Raw genomic sequence first — 19,304 nt, 5'->3', positions numbered from 1 at the left:
GCCTTGGCTGTGTGTGCTGTCTTTCAGTAGGAGCCCTTTGCAGGAAAACACTCAAGACAAGGGGGCTTTCTGCACCTTTCAAAGGAAACGGGAGCAACTGGGGACAGGGGGATAAGAGGGGCACAAAGCTGGCCTTATGCAGTGGCAGCCACATTCTGCCAGTATGGTCAGATTTGAGGCAGGGCCAGAAGACCCCTATTTCCCTGAGATGTTTTCCTTTTGCATAATATTCCATCACTAGGCACTTATTCCTTTGATCTTAATGGCTTTTAGAGAAAAGTCATATACTAATGGAGCTGGGACCCCAGCTGGGACTCTCCTTGTGTGAAGTCTGAATGAATGGAATGACAAAGCACAGGAGACCATGCTGATGTTAACACAGAAAAGTAGGCCCGAGGCCTTTCTCAAGGTCTAAGAGTGAACAAGGAAAACCAAGAATCAAACATTTCCCAAACTTCTATTTCATGCCCCAAATGGAAATTTGGAGGATTTGTCATCAGCTAGAAAAACAAAGGTAAAGAGGGTTCCTTTTACCCTCATTTTTACCCCATGCTAAATCATGGTTTAGGAGCAGTATGTGTGGCGTTACTACATAGTTTCTTTATAGGCACAGGTTTCCAAAATCAACCTACAGAAAGTTAAGTATTTCCTGTGGGGCACTATACCTGCAATTTGAGGATCTGCCACTAGGTGGCAAAAAGTAAGCTAGGCTGAGTGACCTCAACAAAAAAACTCAATCTAGACAAAACCTTTACTGTAGGCATGTGACTACTGAAAAGAAAGCACCGATCAGCCTCTAATCGCTATATTTGAACAACAACAACAAAAATAATATAAAACTTGACACATGTTTGCAGGAAAAAAAAAAGCCCCAGTGTAAGCAGCGTGCCAACATTTTATACCAAATCTCAACTGATAATCTCACTAGTCACTCTGCAGTGAGCACACAATAGGAAACATGCAGCCAGGGGCCCGGTCTTCACCTTTGCACCTGGTGACAATGGGTTGTCATCCTTCCTTCTCTAAGTTTATTTTTTGGGAGGGGGGCAGCTAAAGCTAACAGGACACAGAAGGGAGGGGTGTAGGTTTGAAGCCAGCTCTGTCTCTCCCTAGGGAGTGGCCATGGGAAGTTGCAAGCCCTTCCCAGCCTGTGAGTCTTCCTCTGTAGATTTATTGTCATTCAGTAGGATGATAAGATTGCTTGAACCCCTCTGTACATCTTCTGGGAAAACACACACTTACTGAGTAGTAGCTATAATCCTTTGGCATTCGTTTTCTCTTATTTACCATTGTTTAATTTCTTTTGTTTAATCTACAGGCCCCATCCATAGCTTCTCAGAAGGGTCTACCATGTTTTCCATATAGTCAATAAAAACTAAAACAAAACAAAATCCCTCACCTCTGGGCCACCAGCCACATGTTTTGAACAGCAGCTGCCCTCTGTCTTGCAGGAATGTACCTGTCCAGTAAGTAAGAACGCCCCACCACCCAGTACGTCCACTGAAGCCGTTCTCACCCAACTCTTAACCCTGCAAATGCAACTTTCAGACCCAAAGTGCAAGGCCAGGAGTGTGGCCAGCAGCCACACCTTTGTCCCAGATGTCTTCCAGGGCTTCCTTATTTTGTCGCTCTGGTTTGCAATTAGTATTATCACCTATTTATTTATTTGTTTGTTGGAGACAGAGTATTGTGGTTACAAGTATGTATTACCATGTCCATATTAGAGCAAAAGAGATTCCTTAAAAATCTCAGCTTATTTTTCTGTCTTAATGTTACTGCCCAAGACCCCCACAACAGCTTTCTTTCCCTTTTAGCAGTACATAAGTGAATGCTTAGGTTTGAGTCACTCTCATGCCATGCTGCTGATAGCAAGATGGCTCAGTGGGCAATGCACTTGTCTCTGAGCCATATAATCCAAATTCTATCCTTGGGATCCGCACAGTGGGAAGTGTTCTCTGGCTTCCACATGTCCCCTACAGAGGGCCTGGGGACTTGGGGACTGGTCTCTCCCCTCTCCGGAGACACCTTTTCAGGGGAACGGGGGAGACAAGGTCTTATGGGGACAGGAAATGAGGCTCAGGCTGATGTCACATCTATAATCGTCTTCCTCGCGTATGCTGGGGTTACAGGTGTCCGCTACAACATCTGGATAGTAGGAGAAACTTCTAAAACAAAAACTTTAGCAATTTTCCTGGTTCGGCAGTTCCTTCCCCCTCCCTCCCCGCCCCCGCCCTCCGCCTTGGATGAGAGGGAGAGAATCCTGACTCACGGCTGATGAAAGTGTGGCGGGAACTCAGTCCTCCCACGTAGACTAGTGGTGAGCAACGGGTGGCCGTGCTGTTACTCATGATCCCACCCCACTGATGGAGACCCCATAAGCAGGCAGGCATCTCTGTAAGGACACCAGGCCAAGACATAGTCTCCATCAAGTGGCCACATGAGGCCCCGATTCCCATTCTATACGCCTCTGTTTTGACTCAGTGATGGATTTGTCTTTGCTGGGTCAGTAGTTTACATGAACAGACTGAACATAGCTAGACACCAAGAGCATGTTAAAGATAAAGCGGGTGGCCCATCAAGGGGCTCTGTGGGCCTTAAAGCAGTGTCCCTCATCCCTTACCGAGCTCCTGGTACCACCCAGTCCTGATCCAGCCAGTTCAGGGGGACACTGAGCCTCTAACCAACACCCAGATGATGCCCAAGTTGCTGACCTCATTCTGAGCAGCAAATCCTCAAACGCCTAAGAACCTTCACTCCTGGAGAAGATTCCAGAAGACTGCATCCACACAGCCAGAGAGCAGGCTCACTGCACTGTGAGAATCACACTCACCAGGGCATTGTGGGTGGTCACTGCGCCTCACTGATGGCTTTATGCCGATGTCAAGCCACAGTGAAGGTGCAGGGCTGCTGAGGGGAACTGGCCCAGGGTCACAAAGCTAGAAAGAGGTTGAGCTGAGATTTGAACCCTAAGTGTGTTAACTCTAAGGCCTCCTGTGCTGAAAGACCATACAGGCTTGCTTATTTCTGCTCATCCTCCCCAAAGAAGTGGTTTTTTGTTTTGTCAGTTTTGTTTTGTTTTAGTCAGACCGGTAGCATTGAGTAGAAGCCCAGGTGTAAAAGCAGCTCTGAGCCCAAAGCCTGCTCATTTCTCTGAGGCCCTTTTAAGTTCTTTCTCACTAGGGCGAAACCTGGTTCCTTATACTTTGACCCATTGGGAAACAGCTATGATTTTTTATTTTTTCCTTATGGATTATCCGGCCTCTGACGGCAGAGACAAACCAGGCATAGAGCCTGGCCCGGCCCTCCCCCAGGCTCCTCTCCTGTCTTCTGAAGGCATATTCAGATGAGCAGACCTCATCTTCAGGCCATGCAGGCGACAGCCTGAGGCTTTTTAGTGGTCAGCACTGAGGTCTGTGGAGTTGGAGGGCTGTAAACTCCCCGGGGAGGGTTTCTGGGTCTGACAACTCTACTGCTCCACGCCAGGCAGCAGGGGCTGAAGGATGTATCAGTTTATAAGGTAAGATGGGGCTCCAAGAGCCAGCTCAGACCCTGTCAGAGGAGAGTAAAGGCGGGGCTCTGTCTTTGGGACTGGGTCCAATCAAGGTGACCCAGGCTGGCTTCAAACTTGCTTTGTGGTTGAGGATGAGAGTAAACTTCAATCTTTTTGCCTCTACCTTCTGAGTGCTGGGACCACAGGCATGTACCGCCACGCCCCATGAATGCAGTGCCAGAGATCAAACCCAGGGCCGTGGGCACACAGGAAAGTGCTCTACAACCTGAGCTGTGTCTTCCCAAAGATCTTTGGAATGTTCCAAGCGCAGTGGCCACCTGAGGGGGAGGGGAGGGAGCCATTTTCTCTCCCCTTTATGGTGAACACAGGGCACGTCTGAGAATGGGCCGCTGTAAGATGTTGGTCAAGGCTGACCCTGACAGATGGATCTATGGCATCATCATTCTTGACCCCGCCCTGCCCCCATTTGCAGTCCACAGTGCCTTCACTGATATGCCCCCAATATCCACCTCATTCCGATCCAGCCTTCATTCTTTGCCTGCCTTGGTCACCTCCAGTCTTCCCACCTCTTGTGTGACACATGCCAGTCCTTTCAAGACAGAAGTCTGCTCTCTCAGCCTAGAGCACCCGCACCATCCAGGGAGAAACCCACGGCCCTGAGTGTGACCTCTGTGAACACACTCTGCCCAATCGGATGGAGGTCCCCAGTCCTCTCCCCACCTTGCACTCCGTGTGACCTGATACAGCAGGATTAGATTAGCCCATCTCACTCTCATGGGCCCCATGAAGCCCATTTTCTTCCTTCTCCTGCCTCAGTTTCCCCCTTGTCTTTTTATCACTACCAAATCTTGGCTGAGTAACTGATCCATCTGCCACTTGAATGTGAGTTTGCTGACGCCACCACTGCCAGGGACACCAGAGTGTGACTGTTATCTCGGAGCACAGAGTGAAAAGATTTGACCTTGTAAAAGGCCATCCAGCTTTAGGAAGGAAATTATTTATTTCCAAGGTGAAGGGCAACAGGGTGGGGAAGGTCATGAGTGTCCCAGAGGCCTGAAGTCACAGCCATCACTTGCGATGACGGAGTCAACAAGCAGGGGACTGCTGACAGCTCTGGTTTAACTTCACTATTGTGCTACAGACATGAGTAGGGAATGAACTGGAACCCAGCACTTCTTCCAGGCCAGAGCACATTTCCTGAATGTCAAATGACCCAGACAGAAAATTCTGACCAAGTGGCTAGTTTTTCCTGGCTCTAAAATGTGGAGATATGGTAGAGAAAGGGTTTGGGGCCTGACCCACACTCACTTTCAGGAGCAGACAAGGGCACTGTGAAGATGACACCTGCAGGGACCTGGGGGGGGGGGAGTGGCTGGAAGCTTCTGGGGCTGACAGGAAGGGACATTACAGTTCACACACTCTTCAGGGGTAGCCTTCTTGGCCCCATCTCCTGTCTGCCCAACTCTCTCTGAGGTCAGCTAGCCTGACCCCCTTCTCCACTGATCACATGCCATTCACACGTAATCCTTAGCCTCTCAGGTCACTGTTCTTGCTGTCCTCTTAGCCTACTGTCCCTGGACCCTGCTCTTCCCATGCCTGGCTCAGTTCAGACGTCACTGCTGCAGAGGTTCTTGACCAATAAATCTCAGGTATCATGGGCCACCTCACTTACAGTTCTTTTCCTTTCTGGTCCCTGTCCCTATTGGAAATTGTTCATGTGTTTGCCACCACCCCTATCCCCCACCCCCATTGAAAGATAGGCTTCCTGTCCACAGTGGTCTGGCCTCTAGTTTCCAGCTATATCATTGGTGCCTACAGCTGGTCCCGGAACACGGTAGGTGCTTGATAAATATCTGTGGCAGGAGAGGAGGGAACACAGCTCTTCCATGCAGAGTTCAGAGCAGTACGCTCACAGACCAGACAGCAGGCCTTGGGAGCCGCTGGCCCCAGATTATAGAGTGGGAGCTATGATTACAAGGGGAGACCCAGCATTTCCCCAAAGGATGGAGGTGAGTGGTTCAGGCCTGTAATTTTGTTGATTTTCTTTATGCCCCAGTATTCCCAAAAGACACTGTCTGTCCTAGGCCCATCACAGAAGTTTGCCTTTTTGCCATTTCAGGTTACCAGTGGTGTCCAGAAACTTCCCAGGTCCTCACCCTCAGAGGCTGTGGTCCCTGCCAGAGCTCAGGTATCGCTTGCCCCAGCTCCCAGACTCTTTGGGGAAGGCTTCTTAGTCTGATGCTTATGGAGACGGAGAAACACATACAACTGAGCAAGAGGGCCAGCTCTCCCCAGACGAACTAAGGAGCATCCCTTCCCCCTGTTTCCTCTGGTGCTGAACAAACACCGGATCTGCTGCACAGGGCTCCGCGGTCAGGGAGAGGAAGGCCCCCTGTCTCTGGTTCACCAGGCACCCTCCGGCACTGGGGCTCCACACTACCTCTTCATTAAGGAACTGGTATGTAAACGGTCCAGGCAGTACAAAAGAAGTAAGCAGCCTGCTGTCTAAAAATAGGCCTGGGAGATGAAGAGGTCAGCAGGCCATCTTCAGGCTGGCAGCCCCTGCCTTGCTTATGGTCATGGGGTCCCTCTGTGGGGCCCAAGTCATCTCATAGCTCCATCCCTCATCCACCTGGGGGTGCAGGTTATTAGAACCCCCGATTTGTGGAAGCTCAGAGGTACGGTGAGGCCAGCAAAGGGGCACAGAGAGCTCGTACGTGGAAGGTGACCTAGCACAGCCTGGCTTCTGAGGTCCCTGGGCCCCTCACAGTTGTTTGCTTTTTACATCAGCAGCTATACACACTCTGCTCTGCTCTGTGATGGCCATTTCCTCCCAAGGAGGCTCTTTGGGCCAGCAAACTCAGGATACACAGGAAATGGAGTCCAATCCCAGGATGGGCAACAGGAGATGGATTTTCCACAATAGTCTTTTAAAACAAGGCAGAGGGTTCCACATAAACAGAAGGCTGCACCAAGAGGCTGTACTCAGTCATGATTGGTAGAGAACCCAAAGCACTCCATTTCTGCCCCGCCCCTCCAAGCAGTCCCAGAAACACTTGGGAGACTACTGTCCCTGGCTCTCTGATATTGCCACAGGTGGGTTTATTTGTTTTGGGTTATCTTTCCAAAGGTAACAACCTGGGTGCATCTCTCTGTGGTGAAGAAGCAGGTTTGCTTCCTACCTGTAATAAAAGATGTGGACACCATAACATGTAGGCTGTCTTCCTATACTGCACCCACGACTTTTGCAGGCGACGTTCCCTGCCTGTCATGTCACCTCAGGGGAATTTGGAGGAACGAGAACAGATGTAAATGTACCACTGCTCAAGCCGGCTACTGGGCAATAATGAAGTCTAATATCTCTGATTCAAGAGTGTTATATTTTGTATGGTTAGCATGAAATCATTAAGCTAACTTAACTGGCTCACAAATAGGGAGGTGTCAGATACCATGCCAGTGGTTTTCGTTTGTTTATTTGGCTTTGCTTTTTGAGACCATGTCACATGTAGCCCAGGCTGGTCTTGATCTCACTTCATAGCCCAGACTAGCCTTGAACTCTTGATCCTCTTGCCTCCATCTTACAAGTGCTGGGTCAGGCTTGTGACACCACACCTTGATCGGTTCACAGTTCTTGACAGGGTTAGGGCTAGGTGCTAGCCCTAACCCTGACTGTCCTGGAACTCAGTGTGTAGACTAAGCTGGCTCTGAACTCACAGAGAGATCCTCCTGCTTCTGCTTCCCTGGTGATGGGATTAAAGTCACTCACCGTCTATTTTATTAAAAAGAAGCACGTGATAAATTCTGTTACAAAGTGAAGTACTGCTAAAAGAAGTTTCTTTGGGAGCTTGCCTGTTACCCCAGAACTAGGGGGTGAGGCAGGAGGGATAGTTCAAGGTTAGCATGAGCTACATCGTGAGGTATTTGAATACAGGAACCCACAGTTGCAAAAATGACTCCATAAAACTGGCCTTGCTGCTTGTGGTTGTACACACGGGTAGGACTTGCTGAAGGAGGCAGAGACAGGAGGACCACAAGTTCAAGGGCAAGGCCAGCCTGGGCTACACATCTTTGCGGGTCGGTGGTGGCACATAGCTTTAATCCCAGCACTCAGGAGGCAGAGGCAGGCCTTTTCTACACAGGTGAGTTCCAGGACAGCCAGGGCTACACAGAGAAACCCTGTCTTGAAACAAACAAAAGAAAAGGAAAAACAAAACAAAAGACTGGCCTTTTGGCAAATCTGTGGGACATTTTCTTAACTGGTTACTAAGGTCGTAGGGCACAGGCAGTTGTAGGTGGTGCCAGGCCGGGCAGGCAGTCCTGGTGCAGGCCGAGTGATAAGCAGCACTCCCCCATGGCCTGTTTCTGTGCCTGTTTCCAGGTTCCTGTCCTGCTTGAGTTCCTGTCCTGACCTCCTCAGTGATGGAGTGTGACCCAAGAGCTGTAAGCTGAAGCAATCTTTTTCTCCCCTAGTTGCTGTTGGTCATGGTGTTTTTCACAGCTATAGAAACCCTAAGACAAGAACCTATATCAAGGGCTGGAGAGGTGGCTCAGGGGGTTAAGAGATGACTGTCCTTCCAGAGGTCCTGAGTTCAATTCCCAGCAACCACATGGTGGCTCACAACCATCTGTAATGGGATCTGGTGCTCTCTTCTGTTGTGCACTGTATACATGATAAATAAATAAATCTTAAAAGAAAGAAAGAAAGAAAGAAAGAACCTATCTCAAGAAGAAGGCCAGGCCAGGAGGTATTTTTAAGAGAAAGTCAGTAGGTTGGCAATTAATGAATATGATGCTCTTAAAGTCTCAGAGCTGCCGGATGTGTGTAATTGTGTGAAATGAAAATACACGAAATAGTTTAATCACACACAAAATAATTACTCAATGCCAGTGACCTCAGTCAATGCCATCAGGAGAGGCTTCCAGGCCACCTGATTCCCAAGAGGTTCAGACTACCTGACCCCAAACAGGCCCCTCCCAATGCCAGAGATAACAGTGACAGGGAGGGAGGAAGGGACTAAGGGTACCTGTGCCTGGTCTCGGTCCTAACTTGGTGGGGAAGGAGGCAGGAGAGGAAGCAAAAGCATAGCTTGCTGAGGCTGGCTGTGCCAATCCCTCCTTAGCCAGGGAAAGACAGCACATCTTATCAGAAGAATGGAGGCTCTATGGTGTGTGAGGACAACTTCCACCATGTGAGTTCCAGGGATTAAACTCATTTTGCTGTCCAGTGCCACCCGCTATCTGCTAGCCTAGGAGCTGACTTTTCTCTAACCTGGAGATTAATGGCCTCGATGAGCCTGGAGGGGAGGAATGAGGAGTGGCAGGCACTAGTCCAGGCATATACTAGTAGTTGGGTAAAACGTGTGTCAACAAGGAAACTGATCAACAAGTCTTAACATAGCACATGCCGCGTGTCCAGCCCTACAGCAGAAACATGAGTGAAGAACAAGCAGGCCAAGGGCCTTGCCTCAAAGAGATGGCCATGTCTCCCTCACTCTCACATAGTATGGGGCTTGGGGGTACAGTCTGGGGGAGTCTATCCTCATCCCTCTTCCCCAGGATGCCCAAAGGTCTTGAATAACATTGTCCTTTCTTGGCCCGAGCCATGCATACTTGCTTCCCTGGAGCATCTACTGGGGAGCTGCCCGTTTGTAGGAGCCACACCTCCAGCTCCTTCCATGGGCTTCTCAGACCTTGTGAAAGCTGGTCATTCTGGATCCCAGAATCCAGAAAACAGGTTTTAGCCCAGGTGAGGATAACTTGTGGGACTTACTTAAGGGCAGTTCACCTACATCCTTTATACAGGATTTAACTGATATTCAAATATTAGTAATTGGCCAAACCCTGTCTCTAGGACCTCATTGGCCCTGCTTATAGACCTCCCCTAAACCCTATTCCTGGCTCCACTGACACTATACAATGTCCTGCCTGTGCCCTAAGAGGCACTGGGTACCATCAGGGGGCTAGCATCTCTGGGATGAAGGTCTGTCTTTGGCCACAGGAACACTGGGTGCTTAGCACCTTTCAAACCCACAGGCTGGTCTGGACTCTAGGTGGGCCAGATTTGCCTAGACATATCCCTAGCCTGTGTCAAGATCCCAAGATGCATTGCTCCCGCACAGGACTTGCCTGGCAGATGAGTGAGCATGTAACCAAGTCTCAGGTAGGGTTCCCTCAGTCCTCTGAGTTCTTCTGCTTTCTCTATCACTGGTACCAGCCAGAAACTTCAAGTTCCTGGCCATGAGCCTGTGGCCAGGTGAGCCAGAAGAAAGCAGCTGGACTGATACCTGGAATACACCCCCCAAACCACCTCCAGGCAACAAAAATGTTCTCTGTGCCCCAGCACCTCTGGAACTAAAACTGAGCCCCTCAGGAGATAAAGCATGCCCAGCTCCTCCTAAATGCTGCTTGAGCTGTTTCTGGAGCAGCTGGGTGAGGTATTTGGAGGGTATATGCTCCTGGGGTTTTGTTAAGTCTCTGATGTTAGGGTGACCCTGGGAGAATCAGCTGGTGGTTTCAGACACCATCTCCAAAGGTCAGAAGGAAGAAACAAGGTGGTGTCTGGTGACACAGGATCTACAAGATGACTCTCTGCAGTGGGAAATTCACAAAAGGCATGGCATTCCCAAGTCACTTGCCGCTGATTCCATATCTCAAGCTAAACTGGCGATTTGGCTCCTAAAGCAGGTCCTTTCCAATGTCCTCTGCCTGAGGGACCCTGGGACCCAAGGGTATGCTGGTCGGTGCAAGAAACTGTAGGCATTTTGAGGCGGAAGAGAATGAAGGGTCTACAATGGCTTCCAGCAGCTGCAGGGAAGACAGGGACAGGGCTGGGAGCCCTGCTGTGTGCTCCAAAAGCCAGCCCAGCCGGAAGCCCTGGAGTAAGCAAAGATGAGGGGTCCAGTGTAGGAAACCGCTGAAGGGGGGGTGCTAAGAGGGAGTATGGCTAAGAAAAGGGAGAGTTTCCTTTTGGGGGATTAGTCAACCCCCATTTCCCTCAGTGGCATTCCCTAGGGTTAATTTATATAGAGGTTGGAAGGTGTCCTGTATCTCACTTTCCTGGCAGACAGGGTCAGTTAACCTCATTAGAAGCTTCAGAGGCTGGTGAGGTGGCTCAGTGGGACAGAGGCACCTGTGACCCAGACTGAACTCACTGCCTGCGTGCTGAAAGCAGACAACCAACTCGTGTTTTCCTCAACATACACACCGTGGTATGCACCCACCCCCTCACAGAAATTAATAAGTTTCTCTCAAGATTTATTTTACTTTTAATTATGTGCATGAGATGGAGCCTCTGTTGACTTCCTCAGCTCACCGGTTCTCTGAGCTTCTTGTGGAGTCACACGTGGGTACCCTACAGTGACATAGAGAGGGTCACGTCCTGCTTCAAGTCACTCTTGTTTGTTTGAGACGGGGGTCTCTCTGTGTAGCCCTGGCGGTCCTGGAACTCACTCTGTAGACCAGGCTGGTCTTGAACTCAGAGATCCGCCTGCCTCTGCCTCCTGAGTGCTGGGATTAAAGGAATACGCTACCACACCCAGCTGTAAATCATTCTAATGGTAGAAATGGTCTCGTCTCTCACTAGTTCAAGGGTTCCTTGGGTGAAAAATATTTCAAGTGGCTGGAACACCCTCATTCTATCCCCTCAGCCTAGTACAGACAGCTCCCTCCTAAGCATGGCTGATGGGATGACAAACTCCATAGCACTGGCCGGGGACAGAGTGGGAGGAGCAGCCCCATTCTTCCTGAACAAACAGGCAGCGTCAGGTCTCAGGGCCAGATCCAGTATCCACATGACACTGATACCCTCATGTTCCTCTGGGACACTTTCACCCATAGCATCCCAGCTAGACAGCCATGCCCTAACTGGGTGCAGCGCCCAGACTGGTAGAAGAATCTCAGGTTATTGCAGGCTCACATGTTGAACCCCCCAAATGCCCCAGACTAAGGGGCCAACAGTGGAGAAGCTGTGCTCTGCCCCAATGAAGGAAGCAAGGTGACACACCTACTCTCTATGGCCAGTTCTTGTCTTGCCCAGGCTGTGGCTCTGGCTCTTCTTCCTAGGAGCTGGTTACTTCCCTCCAAGTCTAGCAAAGATGCCCCCTTTGAGGGTCTGGTTAGGAACGCCCTTCAGAGGGAAGTCACTCTCCAGGTGAGGTGCCCCCACCTGTTTTCAGTCACAGCAAGTACTGACCACAGGCTACGAGTGTCTCACTGGCAACTGTAATCCTGGAGGCTGGCCTGTGAGAGTCCAGGGCCGGCATTACCCTGGTGGGAAGACCAATGTAAAGCAACTGTCCTGAGAACCAGGTGGACCTACTGGCTTGAGGACCCAGAAAGCTAGGGGGCAGTGTTCAGCAGAGCCCTGGGTTCACGCCTTAGTTCTGCCACTGCCATGGACAGTGAATCAACCTCTCTGAATCCCCCATGAGAAATGACAATACAGGTCTCAGTGGGACGAGCTGTATGTAATGGTAATAAGGAAACAAGCTGTAATTACATTACAGGCCTCTACTCAAACTTTAGACATCCCAGTAAGAGCAGGTCATGGCTTACCTGAGACACTTTTCTCTAAATTACACATGATTGATTGCATGAAACACGTTCCAAATGGTGCTGCAGCCACTGGCTAGACTGAGCTTCACTCAAATCTGCTGGCTCACAGGGTGCTAAGGAGCACACAGTAGCATAAGGCCTATGGAGTTCAAGACTTGGGGAGTTTGCTCAACATAAAAGAAGTAGGGAAAACAGCTGTACTTGTGATTAGCAATCCTTTCCCGGGAGAATGTAAGTCTCTCAGCGATTCTGAGTTGGCTTTTAACTGATGATACTTTTTAACTTAAAAAAATTATTTTAGAGGCAGGAGGATCTCTGAGTTCTAAGCCAGCCTGGTCTACAGAGTGAGTTCTAGAACACAGGGAAATCCTGTCTCAAAAAAGAAAATTTATGTGAATGAGTGTTCTGTTTGCACAGACATCTGTGTACCACCTGCCTGACTCATGCCTGAGGAGGCTGGCAGACGGCTTTGGATTCCCTGGGACTGGTTGTCACAGATGGTTGTGAGCTGCCACGTGGGTGCTGGGAATTGAACCTGGGCCCTCTGGAAGAGCAGCCAGTACTCTTAACCATCTGAGATGGAGTCTCATGTAGCCCAGGCTGGACTTGAACTTACTCCATAGCCAAGGATGACCTTAAACCACTACTACATTTTCATGTTGTGTGCATGGGGGTAGGGGTGGGGGTCACATGTGGAGGTCAGAGGGCAACTTGTAGAAGTTGGTTCTCTCCTTCCACCATGTGGGTCCCTATGGGAATAAAACTCTGGTTGTCAGCCTTGGTGTCAAGGGTCTTTATCAAAGTCACCTCTCTGGCCCAGATGACCTTGAACTACTAACTCTTTTGTCTTTCTGTATATAGCTCAGACTGGCCTCAAAGCAGTAATGAAGTTCAGGTTGGCCTCTGACTCTTGATGCCCTGCCTCTGTCTGCCTTTGGAATCCTGGGATTACGGGGACACACATCCTATCCTATCCTCTCAGAGTCTTTTGTGAAGAAGATACCAAGTCAGAGAGCCTCAGAAACTCCCCAGGACCTACAAACCAAGAGCTGGCAAGGATGATTCTGAAGCCAGTTGGAGGACAGTAGCTTTCAAAAGCCAAGGCTTGCAAGTCCTTTGGGGGAGTGGTTAATGCACCCCTAGCTTCTTCCTGGCTTTAGGGTGGAGCTCCTCCCAGTCACACACCCCCCCACCCCATCTCCCCACCACACTCTCCATGGGCCACTGGGGCTTACCTGGGAGGAAGGGGATGATCCTTTGCTTGGGATCCTTCTGGCCACCTTCAATAGGAAATTTATCCAGAAGCTGCATCTAGGGAGACAGACAGACAGACAGACAGGCTTGAGAACACTGAATAGCATCAGCATCCCACCACTGCCCCACTGCACTCTCACGGATGAGTGACGCCTAAAATCCCTCATTTCACAGCCCATTAACAAACCACATGGGGCTTGAGAGGGAGAAGGCCAGAGCTCTCCATGCATCAAAGGGAGTGTCTGAACCAGCTCAGGAAAGGGGAGGGGTCTAGAGACACTTGAGGGTGAGGCTGGGCCAGGGACCAACAGGCCTGTAGGCCAGACTGGGGTTCCCAATGCTCCTTTGGGCCTAGTTCCTTCTTACTTCATCTGTCTGTTGAGTGAATCCTTCAGCCACCTGCATTCCAAACCTTCCTGGGCCAGGAACAGAGGAGGCCCCACCTGATGCTTCAGACAGACCACCCACCTTCCAGAAGTGCCTGGCAAAACCAGGCGCAGATGGTATTTTAATCATAAAACCAATTCTATTGCAATGTCCCCATGGCTGGGGGATCCCTTTCTCCACTTCTTTCTTCCCATCCTGAGCTCACTATTGCTTTTCCAGGGAGGAACCCTCTGGGGTAGTTTCCAGGATCCTGCAAGAACAGCTGTTTCTTCTTTTGCTATTCTGGGCTGAAATTCTGTGTGAACTGGAAAAGCACACGGGAAGCAGGATGGACAAGGCCAGGGTCCCTGTGTGCGGTTGATGCTGAGTGGCTACAGCCAGGATGTCTGCTGCCTTCCTCAGGCAACTCCTTGACAGGATGAGGGTCTGTCACAGGGTACCTAATGCCCATTTGTTCCTCCCAGGCTGCTGATACTCCCTGATCTTGGATTAAGGGCATTGGACACTAAAGAAAAATGTTCTTGGCCGCAGGGTGTTTATATTCTGGTGAAGGAAGACAAACAATAAACAAATTGACCGTGTGTCAGGGAAGGGCCAGTATCGTAAAGAATGGAGTCAGTTGAGGTATCTAAGATGTGGGTCTTTTGTTTGGGGTACTGAGGAAGATGTCACCAATTCAGAGGCAAAGACCCCCAGAAGGTGAGGAAGCAGGGCACTGTGGGTAAGACAGGCTCGGGATAAGAAAGAGGCACTGGAAGAGCAAACCCCTGGAGAAGGCAGAATGGATGGCGTGGTGTGAGTCAGGGCAGAAGGACAGGGAATGTGATGAGAGAGGCAGGATGGGCCATGCCATGGAGAGTGATGGTTGTGAAGACTCGGGTGGGTGTACCCTGAGCCACCCAAGGCTGTTATGAAGGGGGGGGGGGATGTGACCTGATTGTGTTTTGAGTAGATGAGTGTAGAAAATGAGCCACAGGGTAGAAATGGATGGGGCCAAGGTATCAGCATTGAAGGTGATGAAAAGAGATCCTGCGCTAAACTGCCTGCCTGCGTGCCTCTCTCTCTCTCTCTCTCTCTCTCTCTTTCTGTGTGTGTGTGTGTATGTGTGTGTGTGTGTGTGTGTGTGCCCTGTCCGTCCATTCATCTATCCAGCTCTAACCCATGGTTTTAGAACTGTCTCTCACGTACTCATCACTCAATCTCCGCGTAGCATTTAGAACCCACATAGGAAGGGTTAGGTGGATTCCATTCACAACAAGATTGTACTATAATCAACTTTCACTTCCCCAAACAGATATTTAGCAAAAGCTGGCTCATGAGTTTTAAATGTGCTAACTTGAACTCTCTAACATTTAATAATTCCTTGTTGCCCCATTTAAATACAACCGTTGGGCTGTGATATTACAAACGTGGACTTGGGAGTTCTGTAATGCATTTTGAAATAAATGCTGCCGGCTAGAGCCCTTGCTTCCCTCGCCTGCACGCTACTTGGGTACATTGCACTTCTGTACTATATCAGCAATTCCTGCTCACTGAGGAGGAACCAGAAATTACAAAAACAATGGGGGCTGGGGGTCAGGAAGGTGAAGGAAGCTAGATGTGGTGGTACACCCTTGTCGTCTTGGTTCACGGGAGGCTGAGACAGGAGCATCAAGAGGTGGAGGCCCGTCTGGGCCATATAATGCCCAGTCTTACTCTGTAACAAGACTGTGTCTTAGGAAAACACAAATGACCAAAAATAAAAGGCGTTAAAAAGGCAAAAGAATCACTTACACTCAGTTCCCCTAAAACCCAACGCGTTCTATGGGAGACACATACCCTTTCTAAGCACTGTTCCATGGATATAACTAAAATGACCTCATCGATCCTCTTGCACACCTGTTGAACATGTTTTCCATATGAATGAATGCCGTCACGTTAGCATTGTTTGTAGCGTTAGGGCCTTGCCTTATGTGCTAAGCAAGTGCTTTATCACTCAGCCACATTCCCAGCCCTATGTAAATATCAACACTTTTTTTTTTTAAGACATGGTCTCACTATGCAGCCCAAGCTATCCAACCTGCCAAGTACTAGGATTGCAAGTGTGTGCCCCCATGCCTGGCCATACTGCCATTTAAAAAAATTTATTCATTTATATGTATACAGTGTTCTGCCTGCATGCATACCTGTCGACCAGAAGAGGGCATCAGATCTCATTCAAGGTGGTTGTGAGCCACCATGTGGGTGCTGGGAATTGAACTCAGGACCTCTGGAAGAGCAGCCAGTGCTCTAAACCTCTGAGCCATCTCTCCAGCCCCCATGCTGCTGCCATTTTTAATTATGTCCGCTCTGCACGGCCCACAGCTCACTTACCACCACCCTGAGCTGACTCTGCACGTGGTTTTTGACTCGTCACTGCTATCTGTACGTGGCATTTCAAAGAACATCTTAGCACCACGTGTCTCTCGATGCTCCTTAATAACAACACATTCTTTTCAGTTTTATCCTGTGCATATTTATAAATGAATCTTTTCCAAAATATTGAGGATAGATAAGTCCATGCGTAGGCCAGGCCTGGGGCCTCCAAGTAATGGCTCCATAAGGTGACTGAGGTGACAGTATTGAGATATCTGCGGACAGAGGAGGGCCCGGCCAGACACCAGATATGGAGTGACAGGCTTTTCTGAGTTGACTTTCTCTGGAACCAGGGTATGCCTGGGCCACAACAAGCCGTGAGACCTCCCCAAGTGGCTGTGTCACTGAGGAACTTGAGGAGTCTCGGTACAGAGCAAGACTGGCCATTATACGGCCCAGACTGGCCTTGAACTCTTGATGCTCCTGTCTCAGCCTCCCATGTGCTGAGATCACAAGTGTGCACCATCAGCCTCCGTGTGCTGAGATCACAAGTGTGCACCAGCAGCCTCCGTGTGCTGAGATCACAAGTGTGCACCATCAGCCTCCCATGTGCTGAGATCACAAGTGTGCACCATCAGCCTCCCATGTGCTGAGATCACAAGTGTGCACCAGCAGCCTCCGTGTGCTGAGATCACAAGTGTGCACCATCAGTCTCTCGTGTGCTGAGATCACAAGTGTGCACCATCAGCCTCCCGTGTGCTGAGATCACAAGTGTGCACCATCAGCCTCCGTGTGCTGAGATCACAAGTGTGCACCACCAGCCTCCCATGTGCTGAGATCACAAGTGTGCACCATCAGCCTCCGTGTGCTGAGATCACAAGTGTGCACCACCAGCCTCCATGCCTCACAAGCGTGAGCCGCCATGCCTGGTCTTGTTTATCTTCTGACTGACCTTCTCTCCCATGCCCCAGTGTTTGTGATTTCTGTGTCTCCTCAGTGACAAACTCAATCGCCCTGCAGCTCTATCTAACCTTCACATAACCTCTGACTCCAAGATTTTCCTCAGACCTCGGATTCTGACTCGCACTAACTGTGCACGGGGAATGAGGCACTACGAGGTGTGGGCAGGGAGGAACACGTGATATTCACGCACTCATTCCTTCCCTCCTGAATCACACTGTGCCTTCTGGGTGACAGCTCCTCTGCTGTGGCTTAGGAATAAGTCACACGGCAGCATTGGCACCAAGGAGCTCTCAGGGTGGAGTTTCACAACCTTCACAGGTATGCGGGGAGCTGGAGAGATGGCTCTGTTGTTAAGAGCTCTGGCTTCTCTTCCAGAGGACCCCAGTTTGATTCCCAACGCAGCTCACAGCCACCTGTAACTCTAGTTCCAGGCGATCCAATGCCTTCTCTTGGCCTCCTCAGGCACTGCACACGTGTGACACACAGATAAATATGCAGGCCAAACACCCATAGACATAAAATGAAAAGATGTATTGGTTGTATGTTGAGAATGCTCTAGAACAACTTATAAATGAAATATTGTAGTTTATCTTTAACAGTGTGTGTGAGTTGTTGAGTGTGTTGAGTGTGTGTGTATGTCTGTGTGTGTGTGTGTGAGTGTGTTGCTCTATGCATGAGTGTAAGTGCAATGAGGCATCAGATCCCCTGGAGTTGGGGTTAGTCGTGACTGCAACCCTCCACATGAAAGCTACATGAACTCAGACCCTCTGAAAGAATACAGAGTGCTCTTAACCACTGAGCCACCTTTCCACCTCCAAATAAAAATACTTCAAAATTTAACTTTGCCTGTTTCTTTCCACATTTTTTTCTACAACAGGGTTTTTTCTATATAGCTTTGTAGACCAGGCTGGTCTCGAACTCAGAGATCCGCTTGCCTCTGCCTCCCAAGTGCTGGGATTAAAGGCGTGCACCACCACAGCCTTTAAAGCAGCTACCAGAAATTGCTTTTATTGCATGTGTAGTTCACATTGTATTTCTGTTGAACAGCACAGGCCAGGGCACAGTGGTTCTCAAAAGTGTAATATGGGGCCTGGAGAGATGGCTCAGCAGGTTAAGAGCACTGACTGCTCTTCCAGAGGTCCTGAGTTTAATTCCCGGCAACCACATGGTGGCTCACAACCACCTTGAATGAGATCTGGTGCTCTCTGCTGGAATGCAGGCAGAAGACTTTATACATAATAAATGAAATCTTTTTTAAAGATTTCATTTATTTATTATGTATACAATATTCTTCTTCCATGTATATCTGCACACCAGAGGAGGGCACTCATTACGGATGGTTGTGAGCCACCATGTGGTTGCTGGGAATTGAACTCAGGACCTCTGGAAGAGCAGTCAGTGCTCTTAACCGCTGAGCCATCTCTCCAGCCCCAGAAATAAAATCTTTATTAAAAAAAAAAAAAGTGTAATGTGGGCTAAGGAAGTGGCTCTGGGGAAAGTGCTCCACAGCTGCTAAGGAGGCTTCTGAGTGAAGATGACTAGCTCTTGACAATGACAGTCCCATCCCTGCAGAAGCACAATCTGAATTTCCACAGTGGATCTATGTGCCTCCTGGGGATGCAGGGTCACTTGACAGCTTGGCAAGTGTGGTGACCGTTTCCTCTAGACGGCTCCCGGGGGTGAGGCTCACTGCGTCCCTCTTCTTATTCAGCAGTTCTTCCTCAAGGTCTACCTCTGCTTACTCAGCATCCCACTCTCCAGCCCAGCCAAGATGAGACCATCTGCTGAGACCTGGGTCAACAGGGCTTCCCCAGAGCTGTGAGCCCCCAGCAGGCTCACTCCATACTGGTAGCCCTCGGGTGTAGCGCTTCGGGCCCTGTCACCTAATCCACAAGTTAGCAGAACCTTAGAGTGGACCTTCCCAGACAGGAGTCCTACAGCCCTCGGGCATGGAACACAAAGCCATGCTAACCAGCTGCCAGTGATCTTGCTCTGCCTACAGGTTGCCTTTCAAAGAAATCAAAAGCCCTAGCGGTGGCTCCAGGTGGCCTAATGGAGCTGAGACAGCAGTGTGTGAAGCCAGCAGCACTCGGTCTCAAAGGGCTGTACAGTTAAGGCCCTAAGATGGCTGGATGGTGGGCAGTGTGACCGTGCTGGCTACCCAATGCCAATGTGACCCCTTCACAAGCCGCACAGTGGGTTCCACAGAGAGAAGCATAAGCTGAGGGGCTCTCCCCTGGACAGACTTTCACGAGGAGGAAGCCTAGGAGCAAGGTCAGTGAGAAGAGTTTTGCCCATCATG

The 19,304-nt window shown here is 49.8% G+C and overlaps 1 protein-coding gene across 6 annotated transcripts in view; it reads right to left on the bottom strand.

Moving 5' to 3' along the window:
- The window catches only part of Sh3pxd2a (SH3 and PX domains 2A), a 205,923-nt gene that overhangs the window by 120,724 nt on the left and 65,895 nt on the right, over positions 1–19,304 (bottom strand). For all 6 annotated transcript variants that reach the window (XM_027407080.2, XM_027407072.2, XM_027407073.2 and 3 more), the window contains exon 3: positions 13,300–13,375. In XM_027407080.2, the coding sequence (XP_027262881.1) occupies positions 13,300–13,375 (76 nt within the window). The remainder of the gene's footprint in view (positions 1–13,299; positions 13,376–19,304) is intronic.

The sequence above is a fragment of the Cricetulus griseus genome, chromosome 3, assembly GCF_003668045.3.
Source record: "Cricetulus griseus strain 17A/GY chromosome 3, alternate assembly CriGri-PICRH-1.0, whole genome shotgun sequence".
Lineage (NCBI taxonomy): Eukaryota > Metazoa > Chordata > Mammalia > Rodentia > Cricetidae > Cricetulus > Cricetulus griseus.
The sequence above is the reverse complement of the archived record's forward strand: the minus strand, read 5'-3'. Positions and strand labels throughout refer to the sequence as shown.